Below are 15,997 nucleotides of genomic sequence, written 5' to 3' on the forward strand. Positions count from 1 at the left end.
TAGATTGATCCACGTCTCTACAAATGACCCAATTTCGTTCCCTTTTATGGCTGAGTAATATTTCATTGTATATAGGTACCACCTCTTCTTTATGCATTCGTCTGTCGATGGACATTTAGGTTGCTTCCATGATTTGGCTATTGTAAATAGTGCTGCAATGAACATTGGGGTGCATGTGTTTTTTTGAATTATGGTTTTCTCTGGGTATATGCCCAGTAGTGGGATTGCTGGATCATATGGTAATTCTATTTTTAGATTTTTAAGGAACCTCCATACTGTTCTCCATAGTGGATGTATCAATATACATTCCCACCAACAGTGCAAGAGGGTTCCCTTTTCTCCAGCCCCTCTCAAGCATTTGTTGTTTGTAGATTTTCTGATGATGCCCATTCTGACTGGTGTGAGGTGATACCTCATTGTAGTATTCATTTGCATTTCTCTAATAATTAGTGATGTTGAGTGGCTTTTCATGTGCTTCCTGGCCATCTGTATGTCTCCTTTGGAGAAATGTCTATTTAGGTCTTCTGCCATTTCTGGATTGGGTTGTTTGTTTTTTTAATATTGAGCTGCATGAGCTGTTTATACATTTGGGAGATTAATCCTTTGTCCATTGATTTGTTTGCAACTATTTTCTCCCATTCTGAGGGTTGTCTTTTTGTCTTGTTTCCTTTGCTGTGCAAAAGCTTTGAAGTTTCACTAGGTCCCATTTGTTTATTTTTGTTTTTATTTCCATTACTCTAGGAGGTGGATCAAAAAAGACCTTGCTGTGATTTATGTCAAAAAGTGTTCTTCCTATGTTTCCCTCTAAGAGTTTTATAGTGTCCGGTCTTACATTTAGGTCTCTAATCCATTTTGAGTTTATTTTTGTGTATGGTGTTAGGGAGTGCTCTAATTTCATTCTTTTACATGTAGCTGTCCAGTTTTCCCAGCACCACTTATTGAAGAGACTGTCTTTTCTCCATTGTATATCCTTGCCTCCTTTTTCATAGATTAGTTGACCATAGGTGCGTGGGTTTATTTCTGGGCTTTCTATTTTGTTCCATTGATCTATGTTTCTGTTTTTGTGCCAGTACCATACTGTCTTGATTACTGTAGCTTTGTAGTATAGTCTGAAGTCAGGGAGTCTGATTCCTCCTGCTCCATTTTTTTCCCTCAAGACTGCTTTGGCTATTCTGGGTCTTTTGTGTCTCCATACAAATTTGAAGATTTTTTGTTCTAGTTCTGTAAAAAAGGTCATTGGTAATTTGATAGGGATTGCATTTAATCGGTAGATTGCTTTGGGTAGTATAGTCATTTTCACAATATTGATTCTTCCAATCCAAGAACATGGTATATCTCTCCATCTGTTGGTATCATCTTTAATTTCTTTCATCAGTGTCTTATAATTTTCTGCATACAGGTCTTTTGTCACCCTAGGTAGGTTTATTCCTAGGTATTTTATTCTTTATGTTGCAGTGGTAAGTGGGAGTGTTTCCTTAATTTCTCTTTCAGATTTTTCATCATTAGTGTATACGAATGCAAGAGATTTCTGTGCATTAATTTTGTATCCGGCAACTTTACCAAATTCATTGATGAGCTCTAGTGGTTTTCTGGTGGCATATTTAGGATTCTCTATGTATAGTATCATGTCATCTGCAAACTGTGACAGTTTTACTTCTTCTTTTCCACTTTGTGCTACTTTTATTTCTTTTTCTTCTCTGATTGCTGTGGCTGGACTTACAAAAGTATGTTGAATAATAGTGGCGAGAGTGGACATCCTTGTCTTGTTCCCAATCTTAGAGGAAATGCTTTCAATTTTTCACCATTGAGAATGATGTTTGCTGTGGGTTTGTTGTACATGGCCTTTATTATGTTGAGGTAGGTTCCCTCTATGCCCACTTTCTGGAGAGTTTTTATCATACATGGGTGTTGAATTTTGTCAAAAGCTTTTTCTGCATCTATTGAGATGATCATATGGTTTTTATTCTTCAATTGTTAACATGGTATATCACATTGATTGATTTGCGTATATTAAGAATCCTTGCATCCCTGGGATAAATCCCACTTAGTCATGGTGTATGATCCTTTTAATGTGTTGTTGGACTCTGTTTGCTAGTATTTTGTTGAGGATTTTTGCATCTATATTCATCACTGATATTGGTTTGTAATTTTCTTTTTTTGTAGTATCTTTGTCTGGTTTTGGTATCAGGGTGATGGTGGCCTCATAGAATGAGTTTGGGAGTGTTACTTCCTCTGCAATTTTTTGGAAGAATTTGAGAAGGATCATTTTTAGTTCTTCTCTGTTTGATAGAATTCACCTGTGAATCCATCTAGTCCTGGACTTTTGATGTTGGAAGATTTTTTTTTTTTTTTTTTTTGTGGTGCGCGGGCCTCTCACTGCTGTGGCCTCTCCTGCTGCAGAGCACAGGCTCCGGATGCTCAGGCCCAGTGGCCATGGCTCACGGGCCCAGCTGCTCCATGGCATGTTGGATCCCCCCAGACCGGGGCACGAACCCGTGTCCCCTGCATCAGCAGGTGGACTCTCAACCACTGCACCACCAGGGAAGCCCTGTTGGAAGATTTTAAATCACAGTTTCAATTTCATTGCTTGTGATTGTTCTGTTCATATTTTCTATTTCTTCCTGGTTCAGTCTTGGGAGGTTATACCTTTCTAAGAATTTGTCCATTTCTTCCAGGTTGTCCATTTTATTGGCACACAGTTGCCTCTAGTAGTCTCTTAGGATGCTATGTATTTCTGTGGTGTCTGTTGTAACTTCTCCTTTTTCATTTCTAATTTTATTGATTTGAGTCCTCTCCCTCTTTTTCTTGATGAGTCTGGCTAATGGTTTATCAATTTTCTTTATATTCTCAAAGAACCAGCTTTTAGTTTTATTGATCTTTGCTATTGTTTTTTTTTTGTTTCTATTTCATTTATTTCTGCTCTGATCTTTATGATTTCTTTCCTGCTGCTAACTTTGGTTTTTGATTGTCCTTTCTCTAGTTCCTTTAGGTGTAAGGTTAGATTGTTTATTTGAGATTTTTCTTGTTTCTTGAGGTAGGCTTGTATAGCTATAAACTTCCCTCTTAGAACTGCTTTTGCTGCATCCCATAGGTTTTGGATCATATTGTTTTCATTGTCATTTGTCTCTAGGTATTGATTTCCTCTTTGATTTCTTCAGTGATCTCTTGGTTATTTAGTAACGTATTGTTTAGCTTCCACGTGTTTGTGTGTTTTACGTTTTTTTCCCTGTAATTCATTTCTAATCTCATAGCATTGTGGTCAGAAAAGATGCTTCATATGATTCCAATTTTCTTAAATTTATTGAGTCTTGATTTGTGACCCAAGATGTGATCTATCCTGGAGAATGTTCTGTGTGCACTTGAGAAGAAAGTGTAATCTGCTGTTTTTGTATGGAATGTCCTATAAATATCAATTAAATCTATCTGGTCTATTGTGTCATTTAAAGCTTCTGTTTCCTTATTTATTTTCATTTTGGATGATCTGTCCATTGGTGTAAGTGAGGTGTTAACGTTCCCCAGTATTATTGTGTTACTGTCGATTTCCTCTTTTAGAGCTGTTAGCCGTTGCCTTATGTATTGAGGTGCTCCTATGTTGGGTGCACATACATTTATAATTGTTATATCTTCTTCTTGGATTGATCCCCTTATCATTACATAGTGTCCTTCCTTGTCTCTTGTAACATTCTTTAAAGTCTATTTTATCTGATATGAATATTGCTACTCCAGCTTTCTTTTGATTTCCATTTGCATGGAATATCTTTTTCCATCCCCTCACTTTCAGTCTGAATGTGTCCCTAGGTCTGAAGTGGGTCTCTTGTAGACAGCATATATATGGGTCTTGTTTTTGTATCCATTCAGCAAGCCTGTGTCTTTTGGTTAGAGCATTTAATCCATTCACGTTTAAGGTAATTATCGATATGTATGTTCCTATTACCATTTTCTTAATTGTTTTGGGTTTGTTTTTCTAGGTCCTTTTCTTCCCTTGTGTTTCCCACTTAGAGAAGTTCCTTTATCATTTGTTGTAGAGCTGGTTTGATGGTGCTGAATTCTCTTAGCTGTTGCTTGTTGGTAAAGCTTTTGATTTCTCCATCGAATCTGAATGAGATCCTTGCCAGGTGGAGTAATCTTGGTTCTTCTCTTTCATCACTTTAAATATATCATGCCACTCCCTTCTGGCTTGTAGAGTTTCTGCTGAGAAATCAGCTGTTAACCTTATAGGAGTTCCCTTGTATGTTATTTCTCGTTTTTCCCTTGCTGCTTTTAATAATTTTTTTGTCTTTAATTTTTGCCAAATTGATTACTATGTGTCTTGGCGTGTTTCTCCTTGGGTTTCTCCTGTATGGGACTCTCTGCGCTTCCTGGAGTTGGGTTGCTTTTTCTCTTCCCATGTTAGGGAAATTTTCGACTATAATCTCTTCAAATATTTTCTCTGGTCCTTTCTCTCTCTCTTCTCCTTCTGGGACCCCTATAATGTGAATGTTGTAGCATTTAATATTGTCCCAGAGGTCTCTTAGGCTGTCTTCATTTCTTTTCATTCTTTTTTCTTTATTCTGTTCTGCAGCAGTGAATTCCACCATTCTGTCTTCCAGGTCACTTATCCGTTCTTCTGCCTCAGTTATTCTGCTATTGATTCCTTCTAGTATAGTTTTCATTTCAGTTATTGTATTGTTCATCTTTGTTTGTTTGTTCTTTAATTCTTCTAGGTCTTTGTTAAACATTTCTTCCATCTTCTCGATCTTTGCCTCCATTCTTTTCCCAAGGTCCTGGATCATCTTCACTATTATTATTCTCAATTCTTTTTCTGGAAGGTTGCCTATCTCCACTTCATTTAGCTGTTTTTCTGGGGTTTTATCTTGTTCCTTCATCTGGTACATAGCCCTCTGCCTTTTCCTCTTGTCTATCTTTCTTTGAATGTGGTTTTTGTTCCACAGGCTGCAGGACTGTAGTTCTTCTTGCTTCTGCTGTCTGCCCTCTGGTGGATGAGGTTATCTAAGAGGCTTATGCAAGTTTCCTGATGGGAGCGACTGGTGGTGTGTAGAGCTGACTGTTGCTCTGGTGGGCAGAGCTCAGTAAAACTTTAATCTGCTTGACTGCTGATGGGTGGTTGGGTTCCCTCCCTGTTGGTTGTTTGGCCTGAGGCAACCCAACACCGGAGCCTACCTGGGCTCTTTGGTGGGGCTAATGGCGGACTCTGGGAGGGCTCATGCCAAGGAGTACTTCCCAGAACTTCTGCTGCCAGTGTCCTTGTCCCCATGGTGAGCCACAGCCACCCGCCCACCCCGCCTCTGCAGGAGACCCTCCAACACTAGCAGGTAGGTCTGCTTCAGTCTCCCCTGGGGTCACTGCTCCTTCCCCTGGGTCCCAATGCGCACATTACTTTGTGTGTGCCCTCCAAGAGTGGAGTCTCTGTTTTCCCCAGTTCTGTTGAAGTCCTGCAATCAAATCCCAGTAGCCTTCAAAGTCTGATTCTCTAGGAATTCCTCCTCCCATTGCTGGACTCCCAGGTTGGGAAGCCTGATGTGGGGCTCAGAACCTTCACTCCAGTGGGTGACCTTCTGTGGTATAAGTGTTCGCCAGTTTGTGAGTCACCCACCCAGCAGTTATGGGACTTGATTTTACTGTGATTGTGCCCCTCCTACCGTCTCACTGTGGCTTCTCCTTTGTCCTTGGACGTGGGTATCTTTTTTGGTGAGTTCCAATGTCTTCCTGTCGATGATTGTCCAGCAGCTAGTTGTGATCCTGGTGCTCTTGCAAGAGGGAGTGAGAGCACATCCTTCTACTCTGCCATCTTGGTTCCAATCCCCCTAAAAATTATTTATTTTTTAATAAATTTATTTATTTATTTTTGGCTGCATTGGCTCTTCATTGCTGCTCATGAGCTTTTCTCTAGCTGCAGTGAGCAGGGGCTACTCTTTGTTGGGGTGTGCAGGCTTCTCATTGTGGTGGCTTCTCTTGTTGTGGAGCACAGGCTCTAGGCATGCGGTTTCAGTAGTTGGCACGCGGGCTCAGTAGTTGCAGCACACAGGTTCTAGAGTGCAGGCTCAGTAGTTGTGGCACATGGGCTTAGTTGCTCTGCGGCATGTGGGATCTTCCCAGACCAGGGATCGAATCTGTGTCCCCTGCATTGGCAGGCGGATTTTCAACCACTGCGCCACCAGGGAATCCTTCTCTTATGATTTTATTTTCCTCAACTGCTTGTTGATTTATCTTTACATTAGATGATCCTGGTTCATTTGTCTGTGGATGTTTGTTTGCCATAGCTTGCCTCTAGAGACTGTAGGGGAGCCGTAAAGAATGATGGTAGTTAGGTGTGCCAGTAGCTTATATACAGGGTGTATTCACTGTCCCTTCTGAACATCAGCGGCCACTCTAGATCTGCCCTTCTCTTTGGCATCAATGTCCACAATAGTTTCTTTAGCTCTGGAGCAAATGTCATGGAGTCCCAGTGCTCTATGTAAGCAGCAGAAGGTAAACAGACTAAATGGTGCAGTTGCTCTACTTGCTTTCATTATTTTCCCCCTAAAGCTTCTCCCATTTCTGTATCAATTGAGGATGCCTAAATAAATGCAGCATTAACTCTGTAGCATCTTCTCAGTACATATGGGGCTGTAGTTTCATCTAATCAGTAATCTATAATTTTAGATGTCATAAAAGCTCTTATCTACAGCATTATGAAGTTTGAAAATTTTGGTCTTTTATGGGATTTTAGATGGAAGAGGAGTTGTACATGTGTGCTTAGTTCACTCTTTTGATAAAAGCACTATTCCCTTTTGCAAAAGTTCTTCCTGCTGCTTTTGGGGACCTATTCATCCTCTGTCACCCATTCAATACAGTCAACTTGGGTCTTCTAATAACATTACTCCTCTGGCCATAGTGACTAATTGAGAGTGGATGCATGACACAAGCACAGACAATAATACTGGGAGAAAGAATGTCTCTTTCTTTTGGAGTTGCTAAACTGGAGCTGCCTCTTTCATGTCTACCACCAGCTGAAGGAAGCCTGTCTGCAGTAGAAGGGAACAAGGCCCTTCAGAAAAAAGAAATGAAAAAAGTCTAGGAGACATGAGAGACTGAACCACTTGCATGCATACACACACCCACATGTATTTACATACACACTCAATAACACTGTTGACTACTTAGATCCAGTTGGCTATAGTCCAGCTTTCATCCCCTGCATTTACCAATTAGTGATCTAATAATATACCCCCCACTTTTTAATTAATTATTTTGAGAAGAATTCCTTTCACTTGCACCAAAAATATAAAATGCACTTCTGGCTAACTCATTCACAACCTTTAGATTTCCTCTTAGATTTCACTTGTTACTGGAAACCACCCTATTTTGTAATTACTTATGTAATCATCTCTCTCCTCTCATTTGACAATAAACTCCTTGAGGACAAGAATCATTGCTCGTCACTGTGTACCCCTAGAACTTAGCACAGGCCTAGAGCACAACAGGAACTGGATAACATATGTGGAATAATGAATATGTAATTGTTAAAGCTGCATCATCTCATTTTAGTAGATCCCTGGCAGTAGATACATGGTTAGAACCATGACTTAGGGTATCTGCTATGAGTTTTCTGACCATCATCATTGCTAATGTCCAATAGCGTTCTTTGTGTGCAAGTATTCACTGCTTCTTCTAGTTTTCAGGTAATAAAAGCAAAGGACATAGCAGTTTCCAGGTTTCTGGGTGGGTCCTTAAGGCCAAAGAAAAAATATATTCCTTAAGGAGATTCTGGTTCCCTTACAGTTCTTAAGTCTGTGGATCTGTGGTCTAATTGCATTGTCAAAACAATAGATTTGGAGAGCTCCTGGCTTGGGTGCTTAAAAGGGAATCCTCATCTCTATAAATAAAACAAGTGTCACACAGTACTTCATCCACTAAGATGGCTACAACTACAGGTATCTGCTGCCTTCGTTTTCTGCTCCATTCTGTCATTATTCTAGTTCATTCTAGTTGTTTACTGCCTTTTTCAATGTGTATTGTGAACAACACTATTATATGCGAATGGTTGAATGAACTACAACACATGCTGCTTACAGAACTATACCTATTAGATTTCTAGATTATGAAAAATCTCAGGTCAAGAATAATGACTTACCGAAAATATGCCTCTAAGGTGTAACATGAAATATCTTGTAAAAGGTGAGTAGAAATTGCTAGAAACAATTGTTAAATTCAAAAATACAAATTCAATTTTCTATAAACTAAAACCCAAGAAAAGTATGAATATGATTTATGTTCTCTATTAGTAATTAGAATTAATATTTAGCCATTATTCTTAGAAGCAATTTACATGTTTTCTTAAAATCATCTATCCACAACTAAGAAAGAAACTAAATTTCGTCAGTGTTATCTACCTTGAATGCTTGCCTGAGATTTAAATTTGGAACATTTATATGGCTGTTGTATGGCCCTTGTTTGGTTCCAGAGCCCTGAGGTCAGTATGAATAACTACATTAGTGGGGCAAGCCTCTGCTTCCTCTATGAAAGGTTGTTAATTTAAAAAATGGTATTTGCACCAAAGGTTATCAGACACTTCTAAAATGTCATAAAATATTGTAGTATAACACTTGCTTTGGTTAATCCTTTAAAATTCTATGAACGGGTTAATTCCTTAAGACCCAATATCCCTTCCTTAAGGACTTTTTTTTTATAGCTCTGGTCAGCTTGGGGAAAATACAAAAGACAATAGAAAATAAATGAGCCAATCCTTGTCTGCTTTCTCCATTTTATCTTTCCATAAGCATAAATGTCACCTAAATATAACCTTACAATGGAGAAGAAAGGCACGATTGTGTAATTAACAAAGGGAAAAGGGAGTTCTTTATGAAACTTTTTTTCTTGATGATTCTAAATGTCTGCATATGCTGCTATTGAAGCCACTATCATTTTCCCAAAGTTTTGCTGAATAGATGAGATAGGATTGTATTCCTAACAGATAATTACTGCAATGCTGTCACACTGTATGATGTAATTCTGACATGGAAACTTTGTCAGTGAAACTTCGTCAAGTGACACCTAATTTAAGCTACAGTATGAGGAGACTGCAAAGGAGAAACTTTAAGGAAAGTCAAAAGCAAAAAGGGTTCCTTGTTTTCCTTCAGCTCATTTAAAAGGCCAGCATTAGAACAAGTACCCAAGTGGAGACTGAGACACAGTGACTGAGGTGTTTAATGAAGTAAGCAATTTGTAAAGTGCAGAATAATAATACTAGGGAAGACAGAACATTTGGCACATTCCATCTGGTTCTTAATATCAGGGAAATTATAAAGATAATGTAAATATCCCCTTATTCACTTTATTTATTTTTTAATAAATTTATTTTATTATTTATTTATTTTTGGCTGCATTGGGTCTTTGTTGCTGCACGTGGGCTTTCTCTCATTGCGGCAAGCGGGGGCTACTCTTTGTTGCAGTGTGCGGGCTTCTCATTGCGGTGGCTTCTCTTGTTGTGCAGCATGGGCTCTAGGCGTGTGGATTTCAGTAGTTGTGGCCCACGTGCTTCAGTAGTTGTGCCTTGCGGGCTCTAGAGTGCAGGCTCAGTAGTTGTGGTGCACAGGCTTAGTTGCTCCGCGGCATGAGGGATCTTCCCGGACCAGGACTTGAACCCGTGTCCCCTGCATTGGCAGGCAGATTCTTTTTTTTTTTTTTTTTTTTTTTTTTTTTGCGGTACGTGGGCCTCTCACTGCTCTCACTGTTGTGGCCTCTCCCGTTGTGGAGCACAGGCTCCGGACGCACAGGCTCAGCAGCCATGGCTCACGGGCCCAGCCGCTCTGCAGCACGTGGGATCCTCCTGGACCGGGGCACGAACCCGCGTCCCCTGCATCGGCAGGCGGACTCCCAACCACTGCGCCACCAGGGAAGCCCCAGGCAGATTCTTAACCACTGCGCCACCATGGAAGTCCCATCCCTTATTCACTTTATGTCTGACCATGGCCATTCCCATCTCCTATATTTCTAGGCAGTACAGCCTCCTCAAGCAGTTGAGAATCTAAGGAGTACTTCTGATAGCATCTTTAGCCTCCTTAAGATGTTCTCTTACCCAGGATTCATTTCTAGTAAATACATATATGTGATTATATGCAAGGCTGTTCAAAAGTATCTTTAAGTAGACCATTTCTTGTAGAACTGCTATTATATGCACTGTCACTGAATCACTTATGTCATATTACGAGGGGTTACTATGTCCTGCATTATACTATATGCTGTGTAGAAAAATAGCACACGATCCTTGCCTTCAAGGAAATTACAGTTGGATTATGTAAACTATATCAATCCACAGGAAACAATTAGGAAACCATAAACATGGTACAGATTTACATGCTTATTGGTGTGCTCAGAGTAGCCAGTATTCAGCAGAAAGAGATCAATTGGAATAAAATAATAGAACATGATTAAAGAGTTTGTCTAAGCCCTTCCTTTGAGATGTGATGCAATTAAGGAAGGTCTGCTTCATTGAGGAAGTGGGATTTGAATTAGGCCTTAAACAATGAGTACACTGAAAATAAATATGAAATTAGAAGAGATTTAACAGAATTAATTTATCTCACTTTTCTTGATTTTATTTGTATGAAGACGTACATACTCTATCCAACTGAGCTTTATCAAATAATCCATAAATACATAAAGTATACATGATTAACAATACCTTTAATGCCAAAAGACAGCTTACTTTCTTAATCCAAAGCTCACTCTATGTAATTATTCTTTTTGCAAACTACTAGTTGGTTATATTAACACTTGAGTAATCTTGACAAGAAGTTGCTTTCGGCTGTTAAAGATCCAGATGCTGATCAGCATGCATTAAGTGATTCAGCTTAATTGGTTCCATCTAGATAAATTACTTACCTCAGTTCCTATCACAATTTCTTCCCTGGCAGAGAAGAACAGAAACTCATACAGCTTGTAGTGTTGAAATAAGCTGAAATACAAAATAAATGTGGAAAGCTGATAAGTTTATTTCAGGAAAAAAGAGCAAATATGTAAGAATATTTATTACAGGAAAGTTGTTTGAATTGACCAAGCTAAAGATATTAAACACTAATATGAAGTTAGCCACCTCCTTTACTCCAAAATAAGTTGCCCAGAAATGCTAAGCAATTAAAGGTTTATTTTTTTGAGACACTGACAATATAACATAGTACCTAAATTAATATCAGTAAACTAATCTGTGATGAGTGGATAGGTTTGGGGTAGATTTCATCCTGACTTTTCCTGGCTCACAACCAAATATTGCACTGCCTCTAAATAACACCAAACTTCACATTCTTTTTCATGTTTTGCTCCAAACTGGAGTCAATTTCCTCTCATATGAATAGCACTGAATTCTATAGGCTACTTCCATATCAATTACTTCTCACATTCTCAAACTGTTTCAAGATTAAGGTAATTTCTGATAACACCTGAAGAATGATGCAACATTAACTGAAATACTTTTTAGATGAATGATTTTCTTGAAGAATATTCCATTACACATCAAAGAGAAGAATTAATTTGAGAAAGATAATTTCTTTAGTTCCTACCCGAAAGACTAAATGGTCAGTGTATAAAAACTATAAAGAGCTAAAAGAGCTTAAAAATATATAGTTCAAGTAAGATTAAAGATCTCAGCAATGTGTTACTGAGAGTTAAAAATTTACTGAAGGGTTGACTTCTAATATCCTGTTTGTGATAATATTTGAATTTTTCTAATTCTCTTCCTGCTGGTTGGGAAAATTAATAGACTCATAATACAGCAAAATGCCGAAGAACAAAAAATTGTCTTAGTGGTTTCTCTTTCACTCTGGTGCCTTTTGCTATTTAAGAAAATTGATTTTAATATAACTGAGAAATTAACATTTGCAAAATGTAGCTACAGAGCATGTATAATAATGGCTTCTCCTGAATGCTGTAATGGATCAAAGTTTCAATTCATTTGAAATCAACGAAGAAATCCTCAGGCAGCTGGGTCTCTCTGAGTTATATTAGCAGTTGATCTCACTACTAACACAATCCATTAAACTGATGGGTGTACAGACTCAGTCATGGTTTGTTTTGTTTTGTTTTTGACTACATTCAAATTAGTCATCAACATACAGAAAACTAGCTTAGGTTTTGACATTACTTTGATCTGTTGGCTAGAAAATACAACAAGATTAGTGAAGTTTGGTGATTCAATGAAGCAAAATAAATTCAAACTCTCCTTCCCTTACATTGGTTACCTAGAGAAAGCTTCAAGGTTAAAACTATTACATTATCAGTAACTGACTTTGAGTAGAAAAATTAAAGAGTGTAGAATATTTTGGAAATAGCTTGGCTTCTTCTCAGTTAACTAGTCTAAAACTTTCCTTTCCCCATCTTGTGTCACACAATGAAGTCAATTCATAAATCTTCCTTCCTGCAATTTCATAATCTTTCCACGTTATTCTCCTTATTGCATACAGTTATTAGATTATCCCATACCAAAAAAGAAATTCACTTCTTACAATGAAAATAAAATGCATGACTTGGATGCAGTGGCCAAAGATACAGGGTTGGGCAAGGCCAGGACTACAGTGAGACATACAAGGGGAGGGGGGGCCACCAAAGGGAGGCACTTACTCAGGGGCATGTCAAGTCATACCACCATTGCTTTGCTCTTGTCCCCACCAACAGCTGGGGTTCTCTCACATTACCAGGGAGCTATTAAATGGCCTCACATGGGAACAAAGTGACACTTCTGTTATGGGAGTGTATTTTTTCCCTCTTCCTTTGGACTCCCAGCTGACTCAAGCCCCTAGACTATTTTTGTCAAACATCTTGTCTTGGTCCTAAATCAAAGGGAGACTACTCAGAATGAAAATGGTCAAGACATCTGGCTCCAGGCCAGGAAGGACATTTGTGTGAAGAGGTGTTTTTTTTTCTTTTTCCGGTACGCGGGCCTCTCATTGTTGTGGCCTCTCCCGTTGCGGAGCACAGGCTCCGGACAGGCAGGCTCAGCGGCCATGGCTCACGGGCCCAGCCACTCCGCGGCATGTGGGATCTTCTCGGACCGGGCACGAACCCGTGTCCCCTGCATCGGCAGGCGGACTCTCAACCACTGCACCACCAGGGAAGCCCCTGAAGAAGTGTTTTAGAAGTGTTTTCTTATATTGAGTATATGTCTGTGCACTTTACCTTCACCTGATTTCCAGGGAATACATAGAATATACAATGACAGAAATGTCCTTGAACCAGATACATGTCTAAATGACATCTTATATTAAAAAGCTATGTATATGTTGCGTAAGTAGATTACTCAGTAGCAATGCTGGGGAGGAATTTTGGTATTCATTTTCTCAATTCACAGACACATCATGGAATATACAGTGTAGACTCTATTAAGAGCATCAAATGAAATTTCAATTTTTTTAAGCTTTATTTATTTATTTTTTAAATTTTTGGCCACGCAGCATGTGGGATCTTAGTTCCCTGACCAGGGATCTAACCCATGCCCCCTGCATTGGAAGCATGGAGTCTTAACCACTGGACTGCCAGGGAAGTCCCCGAAATTTCAATTTTATTGTCAGTTAAGTTTCATGTGCTATAGGTCACATTCCAAAACACGCACTCCCAAAACTGACTAGGGCTTTCACTGGTTGATTAAACTTAATTATTAGGTTAAACTGAAAAATGGTTATACTTTTTTTTGATAACTGAGCTAGCTTCATATTTAGAAAACTTCTTTGCAGTCATTAAAATGAAAAGTATTATATGATTTAATTGACATTAAACTTGCATTTGTGGACACATGAGACATTCTGAACAGGTGTTGCAGAAAAGCACATTTCTCTTGACACAACTTCAGAATCAATTCCAGATATCCTACTTACCAACTGATATTTTAATTTCTGTGACAGAGACACTTAAAACATGTAATTTCTTTGAAATCACAATATAAAGATTAAACAGCATAAAAGCTAGTTCTGATTTACTTTAGTTGACTAAACTTTCAAATATTACTTTTTTTTTTTTGGAGAAGTAAGACTAGGTATTTTTGGTGTGTGAAGTTACCCTGGTTAGGGTCAAAAGGTGACTAACACTGACATCCCCTCTTCACTTAACCATTTTCTGAATGTCAATAAAATGTCAAGAAATACGCTGATGAACATTTGTCCAGAAAGATGATATGAAAGAGAAAAGAGCTGCCATCTTTCACCATCTAGAAAGTGCATGGGTTTTGGTGCTGTGGTTAACTATCAGTCCTGGTGCCCATTATAAAACTCTTGGGTTGAGAGCTCAGCTGAAAAATGTATTCTGCTAGAGAGACCTGGAAGGCTCAAATGGAGAGAGAAGGGAAAGAAGGATGCTCTACAAATGTGCAGAGAATTCCCCCTGCCCAGTGATTTCCAAACTCTGATGGGCAGAAATACCTTGGGGAACAAGTTCTCCTCCAGCTCTGGGTTTCCACTCCCTTCCCTCCCCGCCACACAAGGATCTCCCTTTAATTGATATGAAGACTACGGTGGCTTTTCGTGAGAGACACACATTAGGAGGTATACTGTAACATTAAGAAGTCATATTATATCAAATGCTATTACATAAAAATATATCATACACCATTATTAATTCATGCCAGAAACCAGTATATAAACCTTATCATATTAAACACATTAGTTTTTTAAAAACTTCCAGGCTACAACCAGGATCCTTGCCAAGCAAATCATGAGCATGTCTAGACCATCATACAGCACCATTTATTTTAGAATTGTAAAACTTAAAGTTGGAAAGTACTGCAGTATATAGTAACAGAGGAACAAAGAAATTCTGCAGAAACTTTTAGTTAGGCAAAAGAAAGATTTTTTACCAACTCTTGTTTAAATATTTGCTAACTTAAAAAATGTCCCTTGGGAGAGATGCAAAACTGTAATGCAGACCTTGTGACAGATCATATAAAAAGACAGATTTCTTAGTTCAACAATGAAGAATCACTGTAAGAAAAATACTTTCCCTCCATCCACCATCATTTTCGAAGCACAAAGAAAGACTTAATTTAATTGGTCAATACTACAAATATTTCAGGGTATATAATAAATTTGAGGAAGTATGTATATAAATCTCTTCAATTTCTAATATAAAGCATTTAAAATAAATGTTTAAATGGAAATGTTACTCTTTAAAATGTAAAATTTTAAGGTCAAGGTCAACTACCTGTAGTATAGTCTATTGTAATCAAATCTGAATAATCTGAAAGAGTCATTTGATTAATAACAACAGTATTATTTAGAGATTCAGAGAAAAAAATTCTTAGACAAGAATTATAGATCTAAATGAAATTATGCTTATCAAACATAAACTTCTTTTTAAGAATGCAAGGAAAGCCAAAATGTTCAATGTCCTGGTTTTTATTTATTGGATGGATGATTTGAATATTACCTAATTATCGGTTGGGTTAATTACTGCAAAAATTTTGTAAATGTCTAACTTCATTAAAAATTGAATTAGCTTCTATTTAATAGACATTTTCTAGAATACATAAAGTGAAAACTAAATGCTACTGAAAAAAGTCCATACCTGACTTTCAAGTAATCAACAATAGCATTGGCTTGTTTTACATCAAAGATATTCCATTCCTCATTTTTTTGTGAATGGGATGGTCCTATTTCAGCCATAACTTCTCTGAGCCATTTTATGCTGTCTTCTATGGACATATGCAGTGCTGAAATAAAATCCAAAGAAGTCTAAAGCATTATTTTCATAGATGTTTTGGCAACAAAATAACCCAAGACGTCCTTAATGTGTAACAATTCCATTTTTCAGTATTTGTGAGGACAAATGGTAAAACTATTGCTGTTTGTTTATGCTAATAATTACATTTTATGTGAAAGAACAGGAGCTTACACACCCAACAATTGTAAATTACCTTAATGCTATACAATTGTCTAAAGAGTTTGTTTCCATTTTAAGATGCAAAAAAAAAAAAAAGAACCCTCAATCTATCTAAAGATTACTTTAGAATGGAAAGGAAAAATTTTTTATAATCTTA

General features: G+C 38.0%; 1 protein-coding gene across 3 annotated transcripts in view; it reads right to left on the bottom strand.

The window, feature by feature from the left end:
* CABCOCO1 (ciliary associated calcium binding coiled-coil 1) overlaps positions 1 to 15,997 on the bottom strand; it is a 126,673-nt gene that overhangs the window by 77,677 nt on the left and 32,999 nt on the right. For all 3 annotated transcript variants that reach the window (XM_079900728.1, XM_079900729.1, XM_079900730.1), the window contains exons 4-5: positions 15,526 to 15,670; positions 10,864 to 10,936 (exon numbers count right to left, since the gene is read on the bottom strand). In XM_079900728.1, coding sequence (XP_079756854.1) covers positions 10,864 to 10,936; positions 15,526 to 15,670 — 218 coding nt within the window. The remainder of the gene's footprint in view (positions 1 to 10,863; positions 10,937 to 15,525; positions 15,671 to 15,997) is intronic.

Source organism: Stenella coeruleoalba (genome assembly GCF_951394435.1).
Source record: "Stenella coeruleoalba genome assembly, chromosome: 16".
NCBI lineage: Eukaryota > Metazoa > Chordata > Mammalia > Artiodactyla > Delphinidae > Stenella > Stenella coeruleoalba.